We start from the raw sequence: 23,220 nt of genomic DNA, 5'->3' as shown, positions 1-23,220 counted from the left end.
GTTAAAGCTTCCTTCAAGACTTTCACAGAAAAAAAACAGTAATATGATAATAGTACAAAATAGTAATTGAGAACTATAAGGCAAAAACCCATTAAGAGAAACAAAAAAAACTTCTATCAATATATTCAAAGGAAAAAGCTGGCACCACAGCAATGTAACAAAAGTTTAAGAGACTGCAGAGAAACTCTGCATTATCTGCATTATCTGCATTATATATTTGCACAGGAAAGTTATCTGAGCCTGAGTTAAATTTATCAGGAGGAATTCTAATAAAGAAAGCAAATTGTGGAAACTAGAGACATTATTCTAGGATAGTTTGAGACTGCACAGCAGCACCTCACCAGATCCTAATGACATCCACCCAAGAGCTCTCAAAGAATCTCAGAGGTGAAATTGTTTAATCCCTCAGAAAAAAAAGAACTAGATGAATCAAAGGTAACTAACATGTCACCAATTTTAAATTGGGAGAGTATAGACCGCTCAGCTTAATATCTATTCCAGGAAAATTGATAGAAATAGGAATAAAAGAAAAAACAACAACTAAGCAGCCAAAGAAACAAGATCTGAATCCCACAGAACTCCTGCCTCAATAAATTGTCCTGTTGACCACTTTGGAAATAGCTTCCTTCTGGCTTACTTGCATCATCTGAGCAAAATACACAGAACAGAGACCTTTTTAATGGCAGTTTCCCTCCCAAAGTATTGATGCCCCACTTCCTACATTACTAGCTTGTAAAGTGACAAAGATGGTCTTTTCCTGTCATGGGCCATGTCTCATCAGGCTATTATTTTTGAATATTTTTATTTTATATGTATTTTGAACGTATTATATATTTGGTTGGATTTCTTGGTCTGATAGTTATCCTGACTGTTGTGAATGAGGGGAGGATATAAACCCTGAAACAAAGAAATGCATTTTGTAAACTGCTAGACCATAGACAAGCTGCAAATGGCTATTTCTGTTTTACCTGTGCTGTGGGTGAAAGGGAGTGGGAAAACATTCAGATGTGCACATTGACTGCTAAGTAATAAAGAAAGGTTTGACGTTATCTGTGGATACAGACGTAACTTTGGCTCTGCTCGTGGAAGGTGATTCCATTTACAGAACAAATGTTGCAGTCATAGGAATAAAAATAAAAGTACGGTCCAAGGCACTAGTCCAAAGATATAGAACCACTATATGAATTATTTGAGTTTTGAAACTATCTAATTGAACGTTTTCAAGCTCACCTTAATAAAGTTTCTGAGCAGATGTTAATATCGACTCCTACGAAGCTGACACATTCCTCCACCACACTGTCCAGGGTTGCTTTGAGTAGTGTCTGAGATACATCATGCTGTAAATTGGGAGGGGGAGGGAATGAGAAATCCAATAACACTTGAGTAGTATTTGATTACTGTATGATGGAAACTATTCAGAAATGAGAATTCCAGAGAATGGCAGTATTAATAAAACATTTGTGGATAGAATATTGACACATAAAAGAACCCAAGAGATGAACATCTGATATACTGCCACTGTTTGCATTGTGGAACTGGTTGAACTCATTTGAATTTATTTTTAAATTGCATATTCCCCCTCTAACCAGTTTGCAAGAACTTCAGATAGGCACCATATATGTGACATACAGCCTATCATGTTTCCATTAGAAACAGAGACTCAACAGGGTCAGCCACATGCCTATTTTATGCAATTTTCTCTAAGAATGAAAAAGAGGAAATGAAGTGTTGGTTTTGCACATGCCAGTTTCCGCTAATGTTCATATTATGACATCAATTTGCAGCAAAGTATTTAAGAGAGTATTCATATTACAAAATTTTACATTCTGTAGATGATAGCAAATAGATTTATATTAAAGCTTTATGGTAAGAATACACAATAGCTTCATAAAACATTAAAAAGAAAATGTGAGAAAACAAATTATCAGTGTTAGCAGCATATAAAAACTGAAATCTTGTAACAGTAATACCTGCTAGATATAAGGTGACAGGGGTTGGGGTTTAAAAATAATGTATAGATTACCAAAATAACTTGCCCACTTTAATCTGTTTTCCACTTCTGCACCATATATTATTAATAATAGTCTGTGTCGATTAATTTATTTCAAAAGCTTTAGAAGAGTAATCTGAATCAAATCTAACCGAAAGCTAAATAATTGGATGCTTTTAGATTATAAATATATCTAAAGAAATGATTTTTGGTTGTTTGATAATCTCAACTCATTATGAACCTAACTTTCCTAAAACACACTTTAGAATTCCATGACATGAGTTCTGGGCACTTCCTTGGTAACTTTACCTTCATTCCCTTTTCTATATTTGTTGTTTTCAGATTCTTTCTACACTTTTATATACCCAGATTTGTTTATTTAGCTCTTCTCCATATTTCTCTCATTGGAACTGTTTCTAATTATGTCCCAAAGGTGCTTTTTCAAGAGGCAATTGGACTTTCTGATTTTTCTTTGAAGGGAGTTTTGCTTCTCATCCTAGAAGCTACTTCAGCTCTGATTATATTTGTAATTATGTTTTTCATATTTTCTTCTTTAGTTACTCACACCAATCTTTTTCCAGTTAGTTTCTTCTGCCACTGAATCCTATTTATTAAAATCTGCTTTTTTAAAGTCCAAAGTATGCTTTTAACCATATTTAGCTTTTGCTCTTAATAACAATAACTCAATAGCCATCTTTTCCCCTTATCTCCTTTTCCTCAACTGCCTCTTCCCTGTTGGTTAGTATTAACTCAGATTCTCTTATGTATGTCATACTTCATTTTCTAAGGGCAAGAGTAATCAACTAGATAATATAGGGATTTGCTGGCAGATTCATCCTTGGTAAAGTTTCTTTTGCAACAGATGTCAGTGTAATTAAAATCTCCCATCACTATGACTTCATGCTTTTTGAAAAATCACACAAGTGGGCATAGCCAATTGGTAGAAGTATGTTTTGTCTTTCTATTCTAGGAATGCTATAGTATTTTTTGGCACATAAGATGCACCTTTTTCCCTCAAAAAAGAGGCTGATAATCTGGGTGCATCTTATACACTGAATACAGCATTTTTTGTCTCCCGAAACCCTGCCCCTTCACTAAAATGGCCTGCATAGGCTTTAGGAGGCTTTCAGAGTGCTCGTGGGGGCTGGGGAGGGCAGAAATGAGCGGAAAATGAGCCATTTTTTGCTCAATATTGGCCCTCCCCAGCCTCCAGGAGCACTCTATAAGCCTCCTAAAGGCTATGTATGCCCTTTATTTGACAAAAAAATGGGCCCATTTTCCCAAAAATAAACTGTTTTTGGGTGGTCTGCAGAGTGCAAAAACTTTTTTAAAAAATTTGCCTCTTCAAAATCTTGCTGCGTCCTATACACTGGTGCATCTTATACTCTGAAAAATACGGCACATGACTGTGTATCTAACTTCTTATCAGAGACTCATAAGAAATCCCTTCACCAAGTACTGAAGACATGTGCATAATCTTGAAGAGTTTAACGGAACTCACACAAAAAAGGCATTTTTAGGATATCATATTCTCTCTGAGTTATGCATCTCTCCTTTACATCAATTGACTCATGGATCTAATATATATTATTTATCTCTGAGGCCCCTTTGTGTAATTTAATCTTGAAATGTACAGTAAAAGCCTGCATATTACAGTTTCAAAATCTAAAATACAACAAATATAATAATAGTGTGAGAATATTCAAATTCTGACAACTTCTGGAGCTAGTAAGAAGTTATTTGGGATATTGACCTCGGGTCAACTGATAGATCATGATGACAAATTTTTATCATATTTTGTGTTAAGAGGCCATTATTATCTACCAAATATAACACAATGGCATTACAATTACATTTGCTAACAACATTGTTTGGAAAAGCAGCATTTTCAGCTTCCGATATATCTGATATAACAACTATTTAAATCTTTTAAAGCTAAAAAAATAGATAATTATTTTGGGAGGAAATAATGGGCTATATAAATATAACTGTGAGACAAAAGCTACACTTTTCAGATGGCATTATTATATACCTAGTACTTTGAATCTGACAACCAGACAATGTAAATGGACTCTCCATGCCCTTACTATGACCAAAAGACTGATATTGCAGCATTGGAAAGATAAACATATGGGTCCTTTTACTCAATGGATTGAAGCTTGATTGCACTTGCCACCTATGAGAGGAGTGCCCTTATATCTGCATGGACAAATATAATGAAATATTGGGTGGCTTTATACAAAACACAGGTGATTTAAAAATGATAGTTATATAAATCTATGAGTCATATACATGTATTTGAATAATAATGACTTTAGATGGCTATGTTTAATTGTAGCTATTAACTGTTATGATATATTTTACTTTTTGTTTTATTTATTTATTAAATTTATATGCCACCCATCTCACTGTCATGCAAGTCTTGTACTTCACTTTTTTTTAAAAATGTACAATATTTGAATGCACTTTTAATGGTTTCTTTCTTTGATCATTGTATTTTTAAATGCATTTTGTTCTTTTTTGTTTTCATCATGATTTTAAAAACAATAAAAGAATACATAAAGTTAGAACTATTTTTATCCCTCTCATTTGGCAGGCAGCAAAGGAAGGGAGCTCTGCATAGACCACCTTAGCTTTTCTATCAGAATGGAAAAGGATTTTTATTGGCCATAAATGTGCCTAACAAAATATCTTGAATCAACTTTCTATTTACCTTCTGAAACAGAAATGAAGGTATTTGACAATAAATTCCCCTGAGTTTATACCACACAGCTGGTACTTGACTTGATAGAAGCAATTTTCCTGTACATCTTAAGAAAGAAGGTGTGTATTATTATGATATAAAAAGGAACTGGAAGCTGAATATATTCAAAGAATATGAAATTAGTTTGGAAGGGCAAAACTGACTATTTCCCACAAAATATAATTGTTATAAATCAGTTGCAGTTTCTTAAACACATCAACCCTCTATAATAAGCTCAGTGAGATAGAGGCCTATTGTCCACAAAACATTTTTATATGCCCATACAATGAAGGCTTGTCCCCGCCCCCACAAATGATGTCCCCCTCAAACTTTTTGAGATTTTAAAATGTTCTCTATGTCTGTTGTAATGATAATTGCCAAATTCTACACTAGTATTTCCAGAGTAAGCACATTTAAAACACATGATCCAAAATTCTGAAAGAACTGTGAAGAGTAGTTCATTAGATGGAAGATAAAAGCATCATCTATATTCTACTGCAATGTAACTACGTGGGGCTGCCCTTAAAGATCACTCAAATTGCAGCTAATTTAAAATGGACCAGCATGGGTAATAATGAGTATGCCACAGAAAGCCCATGTTTCTGCTTCATTGGTTGCCCTGGTTGCCAATCTCCTTCTGGGTACAATTCCAGATGTTAACTATCTGGAAGAGCACCTTTAAAGTCATTCAGTGCATAGGCCCTGGCTATCTGAGGGACCATCTGTCTCCTGGGGCCTATCCTGGTCATGATTGTCAGTTTGCTCCAGGTTCTCTCGATCAAATAGTGTCATTTAATGGGACTCAGGAAACAGGCCTTCTCTAATGCAGCACTTGCTCCCTGAAAGTGTACACCCTCTTTTCCACCTTTGTTGAAATGCTGGTTTAAAATGTGGATTTTCCCTCAGGCTTTGGGCTAGGGTGGGTGTTATAGACATATGTATATTTCATTGCTATGTCCACACATCATTGATCTTTATTATATTGCTTTTTCTTTTTAGGGTTGTAAACTGCTTATAGTTGTTATATAGTTGGGTATACATGTGAATTATAATCATAATTTATAGTTTCATAGTCAAATTAGATGAGAATGAATTATATTCTAAGCAATCTAAACTATAATTCCATTTTTTTCCTGTAAGGTGTATCTTCTAGGTGAGCATTGGATGAGTATTTTCTCCCAGCAAGAACTGCATTTCCAAAAGAATGGGCAGGATCATGTTAATACAATGATTCATTTAGCCATGATTTTTGAAAATACACTTTTTATTTTGCCCTTTGAATTTTCTCACATTGGAGATCAATTATGCCATTTTAAACATCTCTGTTTTCCAATAGGTCACATATTTTAATTCATGTTAGTTCCTATCAGGACATATAAATGATAGGAATGGGGATAATATTTGAACATAGTTCAATTGCTGAATAACAAGCCAACAACTGCAGTTTTCTTAACATGATGCATTCTGAAATCCTAATATATATTCATGCAGTATTTCTCTCTACCATTCTTTATAAATCTTGAAATTTCATTATATGCTTTCACCATGTACTCACTGCTATTTCTGTCACACTGCCCACTCACCCAATTGTTTATTTTGTTATGTAATTTTGAGGAGTGACTTGATTCTCTGGTAAAGTAATTTGGTTAACAAAGCACAAAAGAGAGCCGGAGAGACAGAGAGCAAGGAATCCTTTGAAAGATAGAGTTATTTATGTATTTTGCACTACAAAAAATTGTTATTGCCAGTATGTCGCAGGTTTGATTAACAAATGCATGCAGCTTAATACCTGCTATAAAGCTCTCATACTTCATTTAAGAAAGAAGCAACCACAAGTTCCTAACAGTGAACAGATAACAGCTGTACCAGATGGAACCGGTACCTGCTATTTATCTATGCAAAATGGAGTCTTGTGCCAGCAGAGAAAACTTCACATATTTAGATGCAAACAATGGGATTCTTCTTTCAACTTCATCTGAAAAGAGTCCAAACTCTGATTCCTGCAATAATATAATTAAGCATAATACTGTCTTACAGTTTTTCAGTTTGCTAATATTTTGCAAAATATTCATAATGGAAAAGAACAGTAGAATATTTTAGTATTCTTATGCTAGAGTTCAGTTATGACAACACCAATAGCACAAAGACTTCAATTTATCTGATGCATTACTTTTCATTCTTATCCATCCAAAAGCAGTCATTCCCTTTGAACATAATTTAGCACTTGTAGAGATTAAAAAAAACCTAACACCTTATTCTTGGAGTACGGAGAATGGAGAGACTTAGCCACCTTCCAAATTGTTATCAATTATCTTAAATGAGAAATGCTAAAGTTAGGAAGTCACATATACTAAACAACTAAAAGAACAATGATGACAATCTTGGAGATGATCTTCCATTTCCAAAATGTCAAATGTTGCAAAATAATGGAACATAATACATGTGACTTTCTGACAGTGGAACTATGTACCTTTAAAAAAGGCAATATCCAGAGTATATTGTTATGCCAACAACACATTTTCTAAGTTTGGTTGCACATATGATTTGGGCTTTTGTATATTTTAAGGCTATCATAAGCAAAACAGGGAATCTTGAGATCACTGAAATGTCTGCTTACAATTGCAGCAATAAAAACAACACTGTTATACATTGTGATTAATCATCAAAGAGACCAGATTTTAGAATTACACTTTAACACTTAAGCTACATAACTAGCAGCTTGTAAACCTGGTTTTATTATTGTTTTCCTTTGAAGTTATTCACTAAAGTCTGAAGAAATACTGTAAGAAATTTTGGGTTGCATGGATACTGCTTTACATTATTTCCATGACAAATTTGCCATCTTAATATGCAAAATGGGGATGATGAATCTATGTTCACAAACCACAAGGTAGGCATCCATGCTTAATTCAACTAAGTTTCCTGCCTAAGCAGGAGGTTGGACTAGAAGACCTCTAAGGTCATTTTGAACTGTTATTCTATTCTATTCTATTCTATTCTATTCTATTCTATTCTATTCCATTCCATTCTTGATAACTTACACTTCAAGTAATGAATGAAATATTATTGCATTAGCCATCTTCCATACAAAATTGGAAGACAGAGTCAGAGAGTGTTGACCTTCAGAGAGTGAAGAAATATCATCTTTTTCTTTCATACTTGTATGATAAAGTGGAATATATATATATATATATGCAATAACTTTACGAATACACATGAAGATTAGAATTTAAATAGAAATATAAGGCAATTCACCAGGTGAAGGACATAATGGCTAGTGATGCATGAAGTTTAGTCAATACATGAAATTTTGCATATGAGTGGACCAGTGGTGGGCTTCAAAATTTTTTAGAACCTTTTCTGTAGGTGTGGCCTGCTTTGTGGGAGTAACTTGCTGGCCATGTGACCGGGTGGGAGTGGCTTGCCAGCCATGTGACTGAGTGGGAGTGGCTTGTCATGTGACCAGGTGGGCATGGCCAACTTATAAAATGTGATGAAACTCACTTAATAACGCTCTTGCTTAGCAAACCAAAATGTTGGCTCAGAAACTCTGGCATTTGAAGCACACAAGTCTTAAATCTGTCAAGTTACAAGACCCTTGCACCCCTAACCCTTAAGAAAAAAACCCCAGGGGTGTTCAAACTTGACAGCTTTAAGACTTTAAGGTTTAGATAGGACTCTTAGAGGTGGGCAGGGCGATTGGTGATCCAGCCAATCAGTGAAAGGTGGGCGGGCCAAGTGTGGTGCAGACGGGCAGGGGGAGGGAGCTGGAACCGGTTCTAAATGGCATGGTAGATTTGTGGAACCTCTTCTATAGAAGAGGTTAGAACTGGTAGGAACCCATCCCTGGAGTGGACTGAATGGTGGACAACAAACATTTTCAACACTTTCATGTGGAATTAATCAATGGGCGAGGGAGGGGAAGAACTGTACATTTCAAAGAATACATTACTGAAAATTCTGACTATAAATTTTAATTAATGGGAAAATATAGTCCTCTGATGTTTGATAAAAGAGTTTTACTTCAACATTCTCCTTTGAAGATTTTTTTTTAAAAATACAGAAGGGGGCAAATTAGGGATCCCCCCCCCCAGTTTGTACTTTTACTGCTTCATTTGCTGGCTTTTCAAAGTAAATTCCTGTTTGTTTCTTGTAGCAGTGTTTCTAGTGTTGATACCTGAAAATATCCCCAGAGGCCAAAAGAAAAAAATCAATTTTTATTTCAATCAATCAAAACTTTTGACAAACCTGAAAATACTATTACATTTCAAATTGTGTTCTGGATTATTAATCTCTGTTGAATTTACCTTAAGCATTTATTTGAAACAAAATGAAACACTATCAATCCATATGTCTTGAGTATAACTGCATTTGCTGCTTACAAAATAAGCGGTGGAATTGAATTCAAATTCAAATACTATACTACTATATAAATGTATATTTGATGTACCATTCTAAGAAGGCGAGAGGGAAAGAGACTATTCAAACAGTCTCATCATGTTTGTTAAATATTTTTAATTCCTACTTGTTATTCATTGCAAATTTGTTGGCACTGTAAAATTGGGACTGATGACCTTACCACTAAGGATAATTTAAACAACAACAAAAGTATACACAAAGTCAACTGTAGAAGATTTGATTTACAAAACGCCAGATTTAGTCCTTGGTATCTCTAGGTAAACAAAGGATAAATGCAATGGGAAAAATATTCTAACTGCTACCAATACTATTAGAAAATCTGACTTTAAGCAAAATGGACAAGCATTCTGATGACAATGATATTGTATTCAGCCATTTTTTGAGTTCCTAACACTCATTTGGTTCTCCAACTCACTGCCAAGTTGGAAAGGATTTTGTTCTGTATCTCCAAGTACTAATTTTGTGCCATAAAATTGTTGTCAACAATGAGAATCTATCCTCAATCTGGTATTTCAGGTTTAGAGGCAGCATCTGTGTATCTTTCCCAAGGCCTTTATATTTGCAGTAACAGCTTCTGGGTTAGCATATTTCTTGACTATTATTTCTTGACTTTTAATGGTTAATCCTAAAAGGTAGAAGCTATGCATCACTTTGATATCTTCTTTGTCAATTCAATTCAATGTCAATCTCCAGGTGGGGTCCTTAGAATAGTCAATTACCTTTTGACAATGCTAGCCCTCTCTAGATACACCGAGAAGGATGGTAATCCCAGAGAGCTGTTGCCTATCAAAGTAGACAATATAAAACAATAGAGCACTCATATCATTTGAATTGATTTATTTCTGTGATTTTCATGCTGCTTCAATTTGACCAATGATGAACATCTTAAAATCAAAATAGTGGATAAAAAAATACAACTAACTAAATCAATGTAAGGAGAGAACAATCACAATATCCGTATTTTGCAACTTTTTCCCCCTTAAAAGAGGGTGAAAATTTGGGTGCGTCTTATACACCGAATATAGCCCCACCCACCCACCAGCCCCCACCCTTTGGCCTCTGTCTCCCAGCAATTTACCTCTTTGCAGCAAAGGGGGACTTGCAGTGGCTTCAATAGCAATCCCTGCAGCCTCTAACAGCTGAAGATTGGGAGAAATAGAAACCGAAACTAGTGGTTTGCTCCACATGGCAAACTGTTGGGAGACAGTTTTTTTTTCTTGTGCTAATCAGGATGCTTGCTACAAGGAGGTAATTCAACAACTATAAATGCCTATAGAATGTTCAAATTATTAGACTTATTTTTAAAGACTGCTTTATTATTGTTCTAGACAACTTAACAAAATTGAGAACCTTTTTAAATGAATGCTTGATCTGAAGAGGTCCAGTGCTATTGTTTTAAAAAGTTCTATTCTTTTAAATAGCAGAGAATAACTATACTTCCAGAAAGTACATTTTAACCGCATCTGTACAAGTATAGTCTGAAATATAACACTAAAAACAGTGTATATTGTCTGTACCGGAGTCCTTTCGGGATTGGGCGGCATATAAATTTTAACAATAAATAAATAAATAAATAAATAAATAAATAAATAAATAAATAAATAAATACTGTTTGTTGCAGGGAGGCAAATTGCTGGGAGGCAGAGGCAGATATTTTCCCCTTGTTTTCCTCCCCAAAATCTAGGTGCGTCTTATACTTCGGAGTGTCTTATACTCTGAAAAATATGGTAATTACAATCTCGTCAAACCATATCATTGTGTATATTCAAGACAAATATCCCAAGGTCACGAGGTTTCTGAAGTTCACTGCTTCTTAAATACCATTAGAGATTGGAATAATCTTATCTTTGGGGGCAAATTGGAATTGGAATTGGAACCTATAGAATATACTTATTTTAAAACCTGTTTTTGGATTTTCCAACAGATGAGTAGTCTCTTAACATCTTCTTACAAGGCATACAGATTCCATGTGGAGTAAGAAGTCATGAGATCCCAAATTTTGATTTGCACCTGGAAACAAGCTAGCAGCCAGTGAGACTTCTGTTACGCACATGTAATAGAGCAGTAATGGGTTGGACCTCTTAAAAAGCCAACAACAATATTCTGCACTTGTTAGGAATGTCTAGGTATTTAAGAATATCCCCATGTAGAATGAATTGTAATGGTCATATTGAGAGATAACTTGGGCATACACACAGTCATATTTGAATAGATACACAATATATTTAAATAAGTAACATACATATTAGAAAATTGATAACATAAAATGTAAAATATCAATGAACTACTTTTTTGATCAAATACATATTGTCTAAAATATAATTTGAACGTTTACATTTTTAAAAATTAAAATATAAAAATACAATTAATCATTGCTCGCTCCCTCAAAGTTTCAAGTGCACAGACATATAATCTCAAATTAATCTTATTAAGAAAGATTTATCTAAATATAGTATCTCTGGAGATATATCTGGAAAAACAAATTCAAATTCAATTCAAACATATATTTATATCTATAGACAATGTTAGCCCTAAATTTGTAGAAAAGAATAGCATTCCAAGTGAGCGGTTTTGGGGCACTTAAACCTTTCTTAATTACAGAAACATTTCTGCAGTATAAGGCATCTACTAATTTTCTACAGTATTTACCATATTTTTCAGAGTATAAGATGCACCAAGGTTTTGAAGAGGCAATTTTTTAAAAAAATAGGTAGGTAGATAGAGGGATAGAGACGGAGAGTAAGAAAGAGAAATACAGTAGGTAGATAGGTAGAGCGAGTAGCAGGGGTGGGTTTCAACCGGTTCGTGGCAGTCCCCGCGAACCGGTTGGTCGGCGAACCTGGAAGTAAGTAACTTCCGGGAACGGTGAAGGGCCCACCCACCCGCCCGCGCTCCTTACTGGTCTTTGAAGGCTTCTGCGCTTCCACGCAGGCGCAGGGCTCATACAGCGCCTGCGCGATTCTCCGCGAGCAGCTGGATGGCACATACAGCGCCTGCGTGATTCTCCGTGAGCAGCTGGAGCATCGCGCAGGTGCTAAGACACATGCGTGGACTGCACACGTGCACGAGGACGCCGCCGGCCCCGTTCCAACTGAACCGGTTGGAACGGGATTAGCAACCCACCACTGGCGAGTAGGTAGGTAGATAAAGGGATAGAGAGAGAGAAATACAGTAGGTAGATAGGGAGAGAGAAAGTAGGTAGTTAGATAGATGTTTCCACGTATATTTATCCATGTGCTGGAGAAGGAAATTGCTGACAAACCTTAAGACTTTGTTTCTGCTGGCACAGCACTTGATCAATTCTCATCAGTTAAAGAGCTTTCCAAAAGAAAAAAAAGTTTTTGTACTCTGCAAACCTCAAAAAAAAATTTTTTTTTAAATACAAAAGGCATGAAGAGCCCGGGGGGGGGAGGCTTGCAGAATGCTGCTGGGGCCTGGGGGGCAAAAAACAGCCCATTTTTGGCTCATTTCTGTCCTCACCAGCCCCCAGGACCCCTCTGAAAGCCTTCATAAGGCTATGCACGGCCATAGCCTTATGAAGAGGCAGGGCTTCGGGAGGCAAAAAATGCTGTATTTGATGTATAAGACACCCAGATTTTCAGCCTCTTTTTTAAGGAGAAAAGATGCGTCTTATACTCCAAAAAATATGGTATTTGTTCCTGTACTGTACAAATCCAAGCAGGAAAGTCTTGCAGTAGTGCCCGCATTCTGCCTGTCACATAAAGGTGTGAATGACTGCACAAAACATATATTATACATGCTATATACCTTGTGCAGGTGAGAAATATATCACTACATTCAGGTAATAACCCACAACCATTTCAGGAGGCTGATGAGCCAGTTATCTAATTAGGCAATTTGTTTCATGGACCTAGTCTGTTCAGTCTAATAACTCATAATTGCAACATCCATTAAGTAATATGACTGTTTTTAATTATTTAAATTACTTAATTACTTAAATTACAACATCTTCAAGCCAACCTATAGCCAAACTTTGGATCCTTTTCCCATATTTCCAGCCAAACCGTTTTTCATTGCAGATACCATTGGCCCCAGCCAGAATGGGCAATGTTTAGGGATAATGGGATTTGTAATGAAACCAGATTTTATTGATCACCTGTAATTATTATATAATATGCATATACTGTAAGCTCTTGACACTAAAAAACTGAAAATAAATGTTGTTTATTTATTTGATTTACACCCCACATTTATTTTTATACAATTCCAGATGGTATACATAATGTTTCCACCTCCTATTTTCTCTACAGAAAACTTTCAAGAGAACATCAGACTATATCTGACCCTTAATTCCCAAATAAATATTTCTCTGGCTCCCTGGCTTGAATTACAATATGTCTCAAAAAGAATAGTGTGAACTGAGAGGTAAAAGTAAGACAAAGAAACTTGAAGTTTTTCTGAGGAGAACATACAGTTTGATCAAAAGTATTCAACTCATAATGTTTAATTAACAACAGTATGCTTTAACTGCAACTGGAATGCAAGCTTCTTTCTGGGGTAAATTTAAGGGAAGATAAAATGCTGATTAAGTTGACTCTTCAGTTGTGAGTGTATATGTACTTTAGCTTCAGTAGATTACATTAACAGTCCCACATGGTCGTTTGGAGCTAGAGATTAGTTCTTCCTTATTTATCTATAGTATTTAGCAGCATCATGTTGTAACAGTTCAGAAAAAGATCTGAGTTCAAATAATATATATGAAGTTTGTGATCAAGTCACAGCTTGCCTCTTTCAAAGACAGTATCAAGAACCACCATATATGATACTGCCTGGAGTTCTGAGGTTTTCTACATGAAAGGAACATAGAGTTCAAATATATAGCTCACTAATTTTTTTAAAATTGTAATGGCTAGAATCCAGCAAAACCTACACATACAATTTAAGTTTAGTTTCTTCAGAAGTATTTTTAAAAGATCAAATAGTGATCCTTCCAAACATTCAGTTGTCTTAATGACTGTTTAGCAAACATTCAAAGATACTATGATGCTGGAAAAGTAACCTTATGATTGGTCCTTGCATTTAGAACCATCACAGCATCCACACAATCATGTGATTGAGATTTCAGCACCTTGAAACTGGTGGGCAGTTATGTCAATTACTTAATGACAGAGTTTCTGGTTCTAAGCCTCATGTGTTATATGAAGAAAAGAAAAGGATTCCTACATGTTTAGTAATATTTGTAAATCTTCAAAGGTGGCATCATTTCTTTGTTCTGTTCCTATTTAAGTAGTTCTTATTATTTATTTGGGGGGGTGGGGGTAAAAGAGAGACCATGAGAGTCCATAAAAGAGAGATCATAAGATAGAATAAACTATCCAATAGCATCTATAGCACAGGTGTCAAACTCGCTGTGTCACGTTGACATCACACGGCATATTTTGACATTTTTTCCTTTGTGGTACTGGGTTGGGCCTGGTCTATGCATGATGCATCTGGCCCACGGGCCACCAGTTTCACACCCCTGATTCTGGAGAATGATGTTTTCTACCATAGAAGAAACTCTGATTAAGTGCTAAGGATTTAAAATGTCTAAAACTAATTGCAATGACTACATGCTTTTGTATTTTGAGAACAGAAAATTATTTATTGGTAGTGCAAAGATTTTATATGAATGAAGATGCAGATTCAGGTTGGTTACATCTAAAAACAAGCGTTAGGGGGTGGGGAAATGAAGGAGAATAGCAAACGTAAGACAGATTAGTGATTAGACTCAGCGTAAGAACCTTAATAGATTTACCTGAAATGGGAGCTGAAAAAAAATCATATAAAGCATGTTTTAACAGCAGCATATATTTATTATAAAAACCTTTCCCCTTCTGCTCCATTATATCTTAGTTTTTATTGTTTTCTTGCTTTGATCAGTTTAACAATCTAAAAATAATATTGTGAAATAAAATAGTTTTTCTAATTAAGAGCAGACATAAAAGTACTCTGTTTTCCTGTAAATAAGACCTTCCCGGATAATAAGCCCAATGGGGCTTCTGAGTGCATGTGCTAAAATAATCCCTTCTCTGAATTAAGTCCTTCCTGAAAATATTGCAACACAGCAGCAGTCATGAGGTGACCATGCTCGCCGCCTCCTGCACCTCAAATATAATAAAACCTCCCCAAAAATAAGGCCAAGTGCTTATTCTGGGGGTCAAAAGAAAATACGACCCTGTCTTATATGGTAATATGCATATTTTTCACTAAAAATACCTACATGTTTTTATTGATGGAATTTTATACAATCTCTACAGGATTATAGTTTTAATTTTAATTCATACGTTCAATAATTTTAAAGAAAAAAGTAAAAGTAAGTGCAATATTAATAAACACATACTTGAAATACCATCTGTGATATCATTAATAAATTGCATCCAATTGAAGTCTTGTGTGAGCATTGTGTTTCTGATAAGCTTGAAATCCCCAGCATCATCTTAATATATAATAGGAATAATTTCCATTCATTGCTGATTGGCTTGCAATGTGCGTTCGCATATACACGCACACACGCACACACACACACGCACGCACACACACGCACACACACACTCTCTAGTGGTGGTATTCAATTTTTTTTTACTACCAGTTCTGTGGGCATGACTTGGTGTGGCTTGGTGGGCGTGGCAGAGGAAGAATACTGTAAAATCTCCATTCCCTCCCCACTCCAGGAGAAGGTTACTGAAAAATCCCCATTCCCTCCCGATTAGTGAGACAAGGGAAGCAGAGAATAGATGGGGGTGGGACAGTCAGAGGTGGTATTTATTGGTTCTCCAAATTACTCAAAATTTCCGCTACCAGTTCTCCAGAACTGGTCAGAACCTACTGAATACCACCTCTGACACATACCAATTTGAATCAAATTGTTTTGAACAATGAACGGGAAAGCTAGAGTTTCTTTAGGAAGCCTTCTCATAAACCATTAGCTTACCCAGAAGCACATGATAAAATAGGTTAGTTATAACCCTCTCATCTTCTTCCAATTTTGCCTAAATATACATTTCAGTGATAAAATTTATGTTGCATTTTCTACTTTTAAGATTTACTTTTTTTTCTTCCAGGCAAGTTCAATTAAGTCATAACTGTGTTATCCCCCTCAGGCTTCTGAATGTAATGTTCTCGAAGGGAAGAATATTAAATAGTATTCCAGAAGTTTAAAGACCTGGCAGCTGTAAAAAATAAATATCTTCTTACAGCTGCTTCCAAAATCAAATCTACTAAACTCTAGTAATAGTAGAGAAATTAAGCCTTCTAAATCTTTGTTCAAGAGCTTCCTTATGCAATGGTTATAATACCTAAAGTTTTGAGTGTCATTAGCAAATTACATGCTAAACATTTAAATCATAAACTGCAAAACTGGATAAAGGCAGAGGGTATAATTCAAGAGAAGTAGACAGGATTAAGAATACGGAGGTCAACAATAGACCATATATTGGTGCTCTACCTTGTCTTTCACACACAAAAATTACCCATAAAAATATTCTTCCAACTTTGTGGCCTTTCTAAATTTTAAATATACCCTCAATTCAGTTTCCAGAAATATAAAAAATCAAAAAAACAACTCTTGATAGGCACCTCATTTTTTTTCTGATATAGAAATTATATTCCGACACCACCATAAGAATGAAGTACAATCGCCAAGGGTCTCTCTCAATTATAGTAAGTATTGAAACTCCTCTCTTCAATGATGGTCCTACTTTACACTTCTTTAGACTGCCACACTCTTAAACAAGCAGGATGCAAAATCTTTATGCTGCTGCCGCTACCATTTATTATTCCACTATTACGGCTGAAAGAGCAATGGCAAGAAGTTCTATTATTTAAGCACTTCTTCTACATAAGCAGAGAACAATTAATCCATCCAGCATTTAAAATTTCTGAGGCCAAATCTTTGATCCAATCCTTTATAATGTACAAATCCTATGCGGAAAGGATGCATTGGAATCAGGAGAAACCAAATTCTTCAGACTGATCCTCACTGCATTCAGTGCAACAACAAACACACCGTAAAGGCTTGAGTCAGAAATACCCACACTCCTGGTAAGAGCCTGGAGGATGATGATAAATTATTGGTTGAAAATCCAATTATTTCCAGTTGGCCTGACACCTTTAAGGTTCAATTTTCCTTTTCCCTGGAAATGGACCATGGAGCAAAAGTTGGTATTATACAGGTTTCCCATGCATTTTTAATTTATTTAGGGTAAGTTAAACAACTCCTCATTGTTGAAAATATATCCCCTTTAAGCCTATTATTAAGGCTTAAAAACTAGTCATTCCAATGTGGCAGAATAAATATAGTACTGGGGAACTAGTAAAATACTTAAAGAAAATCTAACATTCTCCAAGTTGAGGTTAGCATTCTTCAAAGCCAGGCATAATATCTTAACAACTGCATTTTATGCAAGGCAGATACTCCAAAACTCCATTAAGCAAGAATACCTGGCCATGTGATCTAATTTATTTCTCACATTATTGCACTGTAAATTCTACAGGGATGTTAAGTCTGCTTATATTTTGCCCCTAATATGTAAATTCATGTCTGGTTTTTCCAGACAGTATGTGAATCATCTTCTAGAAGATTTGAAATCCTTTTATCACTTATGCAGCAGTCAAATTCTGTGTTGCCACAATGAAAATAATAGCAATAGCAATAGCAGTAGACTTATATACCGCTTCATAGGCCTTTCAGGCCTCTCTAAGCAGTTTACAGAGAGTCAGCATATTGCCCCCAACAATCTGGGTCCTCATTTTACCCACCTCGGAAGGATGGAAGGCTGAGTCAACCCTGAGCCGGTGAGATTTGAACCGCTGAACTGCTGATCTAGCAGTAGCCTGCAGTGCTGCATTTAACCACTGCGCCACCTTGGCTCATAAGGCACATAGGAATAACTATTTCTATTTTATTCATCAGTTCAGGTTTATTATGCATTCATTATTTTATTTTAGATATGTATTTTTATTTCATTGATTGTAATATTTTAGATTTATCCTTGTTAACGTGCTAATTATTGTAGAGTGGTAATTATTGCTAATTATTGTAGAGTGGAAATGCTATCATATAGTCGTTTTTTTCTAAATAATTACATAGTGAATGGTGAAATACTCTAGGCAGTCCTACCATAGTATTCAGTATGAAGCTAAAAACAAAAGTTCATTTCACTTGGCATCCTGTTATCCATCTTAATTAATAACATGCCAATAGCAGCCCAAGTAATGAAAGAAAACAATCTGTTCTGATGTTGGTCCTCATCAATCAATACTCAATGACACACCTTCGGTAAACCATGGGATTATATAAAGTATGAGTGGCAACCAGTGATGGGTTCCGGATCCCGTTGCAACCAGTACTCTGTGACGGGGCCGGGCTTCCACCACGTGCACATCAGTGGTGGGTTTCAAAAATTGTTGGAACCTACTCTGGGGGTATGGCCTCCTTTGTGGGAGTGGTTTGCCATCCATGTGACCTGATGGGAGTGGCTTGCCACCCATGTGACCGGATATGAAATTATGAATTAGTACTTAGCAGTTAGCAGTTAGACTTATATACCGTTTCATAGGGCTTTCAGCCCTCTCTAAGCGGTTTACAGAGTCAGCATATGCCCCCATAGTCTGGGTCCTGCCCTCGGAAGGATGGAAGGCTGAGTCAACCTTGAGCCGGTGAGATTTGAACTGCCGAACTGCAGCTTAGCAGTCAGTTGAAGTGGCTGCAGTACTGCACTCTAACCACTCCGCCACCTTGGCTCTTTTTAGGTCGGTCCAAGTAGCTATTCAGAAACTTTGGCATTGAAGCATGCAAATCTTAAAGCTGTCAAGTTACAAGATCCTTGCCAGTGGTGGGTTTCAAAAATTTTTGGAACCTCTTCTGTAAGTGTGGCCTGCTTTCCGGGTCCACTGGTGGAACCTCTTCTAACCGGTTCGGTAGATTTGACGAACTGGTTCTACCGAATAGGTGTGAACTGGTAGGAACCCACCTCTGGTGCACGTGCACTAAGCGCACATGCGTACCCACCACCTGTGATGCTCCAGCTGCTCGCGGAGCATTACGCAGGCACTGTATAGTCCATGCACAAATGGCCCAGTTGGGTCAAATATAGGTAGGATGGTGGGCGGGCGGGCCCTCCGGAACACTGTACCGGAATGGTACCTGGTACACCCAGCAGGCACTGGTATGCCCATACCAGGGTGTACTGGGCGTAACCTACCACTGATGGCAACCTAATGCAGTTCAGATATTTTGGATTGGAACTCCTAAAATACCTTGTCATCTATGGCTCTTATATACCCAATTTTCCCAATTTTCCGTGGGGGCAGGGGATGGATGGATGGACTGGTAAGGATATACCAGGGTACCCAATAATCATACAGCCATTATGAAAGATAGCCATTGATATTGTTAATAACCCATTTCACATTCTAATATATCATTTGGGACTAAGCATTTTACAGAAGTAACGCTAAATAATATTTTGTAGGCTAGGAAAAATTGTGAATTTTCATTATATCAGCCATGCCCACAAATACATAAAAATATTGGCTATTTTATTTCTTAAGTTTCATATCTTCTTTCCTTATAAAAACAATTCCAAAACATTTTTCCTGCCAAAATTTGAACTCTACCACACTGCTAAAAGGCAAAATCTAATGCAACAATGTCTGTTTGGCTTAGCCGAAGGTTTCCTGGAACTAAATAACACTAAAATAATTGCTAATATGTCTATTTCAATAATTCTTGGCACCTTAAGCCTATAGCTAAACAGATGAGCCTATCAAAAGAATATGTAAAATGTCTGTCATGATGTTTTACCATTAAAGTGCATCCAAAGTCACTTTTATATATTCCTGTAATCATGCCTACCTATAGCAGCATCTTGTTCTCCAACCTTTTTTAATAGAAATTAGAACTGGCTTAAATTCTATGGAAACTAAGGTGCTTATTTATCTTTGTCCCCTTTCTTCCTCTTTTGATAATTGCCTATTTTGGAAGTAAAAATTTTCCACTCAGCAATAGAATCACAGAAATATTCAAGAGCACTGGCAGAGGTGTTGACTCATTATCCATCCACTCAGAAAGAAACCTAACAGACTGGTCCAGAAAAATTTTAAGTGTTTATATATACCAAGAAAGAAATCTTTATTAATGGTGCCTTAGCAAAATAGTAGAAGCTGCCATGGTTTAGTTTATGAGGAAAGACAGTGACCTTTTTTTAAGTGTCGGCACAAATGGAGGGAGAAAAGCATACTAGTGTTGCCCATTGCCCATTTATCTTCAGAGGCTTCCATCCATTCTTCTTTTTATAAAAAAAAAATTCTGCACCATTCAGAATCCTGATTTTCCAGCAAGCTAAAATGTATGAAAATTCTATATGGTTAAAAGAAGGCTCTTCCTACAATGATAGGTCTCTACGTGGTCTCTTTACTTTTCTCTCTTTTCATGTTTGTTTGTTTAATATATGTAGCTGACCATCTCATGCAGCACATACAAATAAGAACATAAAGCCATTATTAAAATATAACATTAAAATACAGTTAAAATGGTCCAAAGCTATAAATAACAAAAAAGACAGAGGTGCGTGTACTCTAAGTGTACATTCAGTACAGCATTTAACAGGTCTCATACTTCCATGGGATCCCTAGGCCTGATGCAGAACCATTTTTTAAAAAGCTTTCTCTAAGGCAGGTAGGTAAAGGTTCCCCTTGCACATATGTGCTAGTCGTTCCCGACTCTAGGGGGCAGTGCTCATCTCTGTTTCAAAGCCGAAGAGCCATCACGGTCCGAAGACGTTTCCATAATCATGTGGCCAGCATGACTAAATGCCGAAGGCACACGGAACACTGTTACTTTCCCACCCAAGTATTTTTCTACTTGCATTTTTACATGCTTTCTAACTGCTAGGTTGGCAGAAGCTGGGACAAGTAACGGGAGCTCACTCTGTTACGCGGCCCTAGGGATTCGAACTGCTGAACTGCTGACCTCTCTGATCAACAGCATCTTAGCCACTGAGCCACCGCGTCCCCTAAGGCCAATATACTGTAGGCCAATTTTCCCTCAGGGAGATTGATGTTCCAGATGGCAGGTACCACAGTAGAAAAGGCTCTCTTCCTGAGTCCCACCAAATGAAGCTTCTTGGTCAATGGGACACACATCATACTCCTTTTTTCAAATCTGATGAGATGGGAGATATATCTCAGGAGGGGTAGTCCCTTAGATAACCTGGCTCCATGCCATACAGGGCTTTAAAAATCATAACCAGCACTTTGAATTGAAGAAGTTAACTGACAACTAGTGCAGCTCAGAGTAGAGATGTAACATGTGCAAGTTTAGAAGCACACTTTACTGCACTTTGAACTAAGGATGATAAAGAAATTATTCTTGCATTTTTAAAAATTATGCAATATATGATACATTCAGGATAAACACTGCGGATTTCAAAAATTTTAAAAATCAGTTCATGAATAAAAATAGTACAAAATATATTTATGAAAGAAGGACACTCACACAGAAATGCATATAATGGGAGAATAATAAAAACAAAGAGAAATGAATGTAAAATTGAATGTAGGAATGTTGTTGTATATGAAAACTACAAACAGAATATCCTGATTTTGATTAATTTCATGTAAATTGTGAATTTGCTTCCAGTAATTACTTCAGGTTGAAATTTTCTTTATTTAGAACAACCACCTAAATAAAACTATTATGAAATGATCATGGAAACAATTTAGGTCATTGGAGTAATGTATCCTCACCAAAATTGTATGTTTTTTTTAAAAAAAATCAATAAGTTTTATATATTTAGAAAGAAGCAAATAACATTACAATAGATGAATATTCTAAATATTGCTCTAAAGTACAAGGTATTTTTTCTTACTTTACCCAAGTTTCTTCTGTTACAATTTTTAGAAATAATGAAATACATTATTTTGCTAGAAATATTTGTATCAGTACATAGATTTGCCATTTTAATAGGAAGGGAAAATATGATGAATAATTGAAAGGTTCTCTGATATATAGCAAAATATGTCTAAATTAGAAAACCAATAATTATATCGAGGTAATGCACTTTTAAGACAATATCCCCATCTGTTAGCAGGGACCCTGTATATTTTGTTTTCCCAGCTGGTGAGGAGATATATGAGGGGACGTCTGGAGCTTACCCAGCATTTTTCTAATTTTCAAGCTGAACTGTGTTGTTCTTCAATCCTATATGTGGAATGCAATGCCAGCAGTAGATGCTCTTTGAAAAATAGCAGTAATATATATCTTGGTCTCAGTTAGTGATAGATTATAATATTTTACACATCATTAGGCAAGATAGAAGTATTTTAACAAGATTAATTTGATTCTTTTCAATGGTAATGCAAAAATTCATTTATATTACAGTGAAGGTAATTGCAAAAACATTGTAACAGATATTAGAACTTGGAATTCTTGCTCACAGTAAGAATGATCAGTAACTCTGTTTAAGGATTAAATGCACATTAAAGGACCTGTGCCATAGTGGTGTTTTCTTCAGTGAAAAGAACTTTGCCTATGTGGATGGAAAGATCTGAATGTGAATTCCTCTGTACTAGACTGTAGTGGGTCTAAGCATAACTTTTTGTTATAAAATCACAGAACCGTGGAGATCACAGTTCTCCACAGTTTGTAGAAGGGAACATAAAATTCATCAAGAGATAAAGAACCTACAAACTCCATACTGGTCCTTTGTTTCACAGATCACACCATCTATCCGTCTTACCAATTATCCCTTATATTTAAACAAAATCTAGGAATTTGCAACTTATATTCATTATTTTGGTGTAAGTTCTATAGCAAACAAAAGCAATTCCTGACTATGTTCCATATAATACTTTTATTTATCTGAACAGTGATAATGTGTTTTCCAGTTTTCTTTTTTTCAGAATATAGAACTCAAATTCCCGCAGCTTGTCTTTATGAGCCATGTCCTCAAGACCCTGTGTTATCTTTGTCACCCTCCTCTGAATGTTGTCTAATCTAAGTATTCTTCTGGAAATGTGGTATCACCACACCAGCATAACATAGAGGGAAATAAGGATTTCATGA

At 36.0% G+C, this 23,220-nt stretch overlaps 1 protein-coding gene across 5 annotated transcripts in view; it reads right to left on the bottom strand.

Moving 5' to 3' along the window:
- The window catches only part of SRBD1 (S1 RNA binding domain 1), a 143,610-nt gene that overhangs the window by 19,178 nt on the left and 101,212 nt on the right, over positions 1–23,220 (bottom strand). For all 5 annotated transcript variants that reach the window (XM_087717693.1, XM_087717694.1, XM_087717696.1 and 2 more), the window contains one exon: positions 1,231–1,337. In XM_087717693.1, the coding sequence (XP_087573819.1) occupies positions 1,231–1,337 (107 nt within the window). The remainder of the gene's footprint in view (positions 1–1,230; positions 1,338–23,220) is intronic.

This window comes from Thamnophis sirtalis, unplaced genomic scaffold (genome assembly GCF_051295495.1).
Source record: "Thamnophis sirtalis isolate CommonGarterSnake01/CBP01778 unplaced genomic scaffold, rThaSir2_p1.2 scaffold_6, whole genome shotgun sequence".
Classification (NCBI taxonomy): Eukaryota; Metazoa; Chordata; class Lepidosauria; order Squamata; family Natricidae; genus Thamnophis; species Thamnophis sirtalis.
The sequence above is the reverse complement of the archived record's forward strand: the minus strand, read 5'-3'. Positions and strand labels throughout refer to the sequence as shown.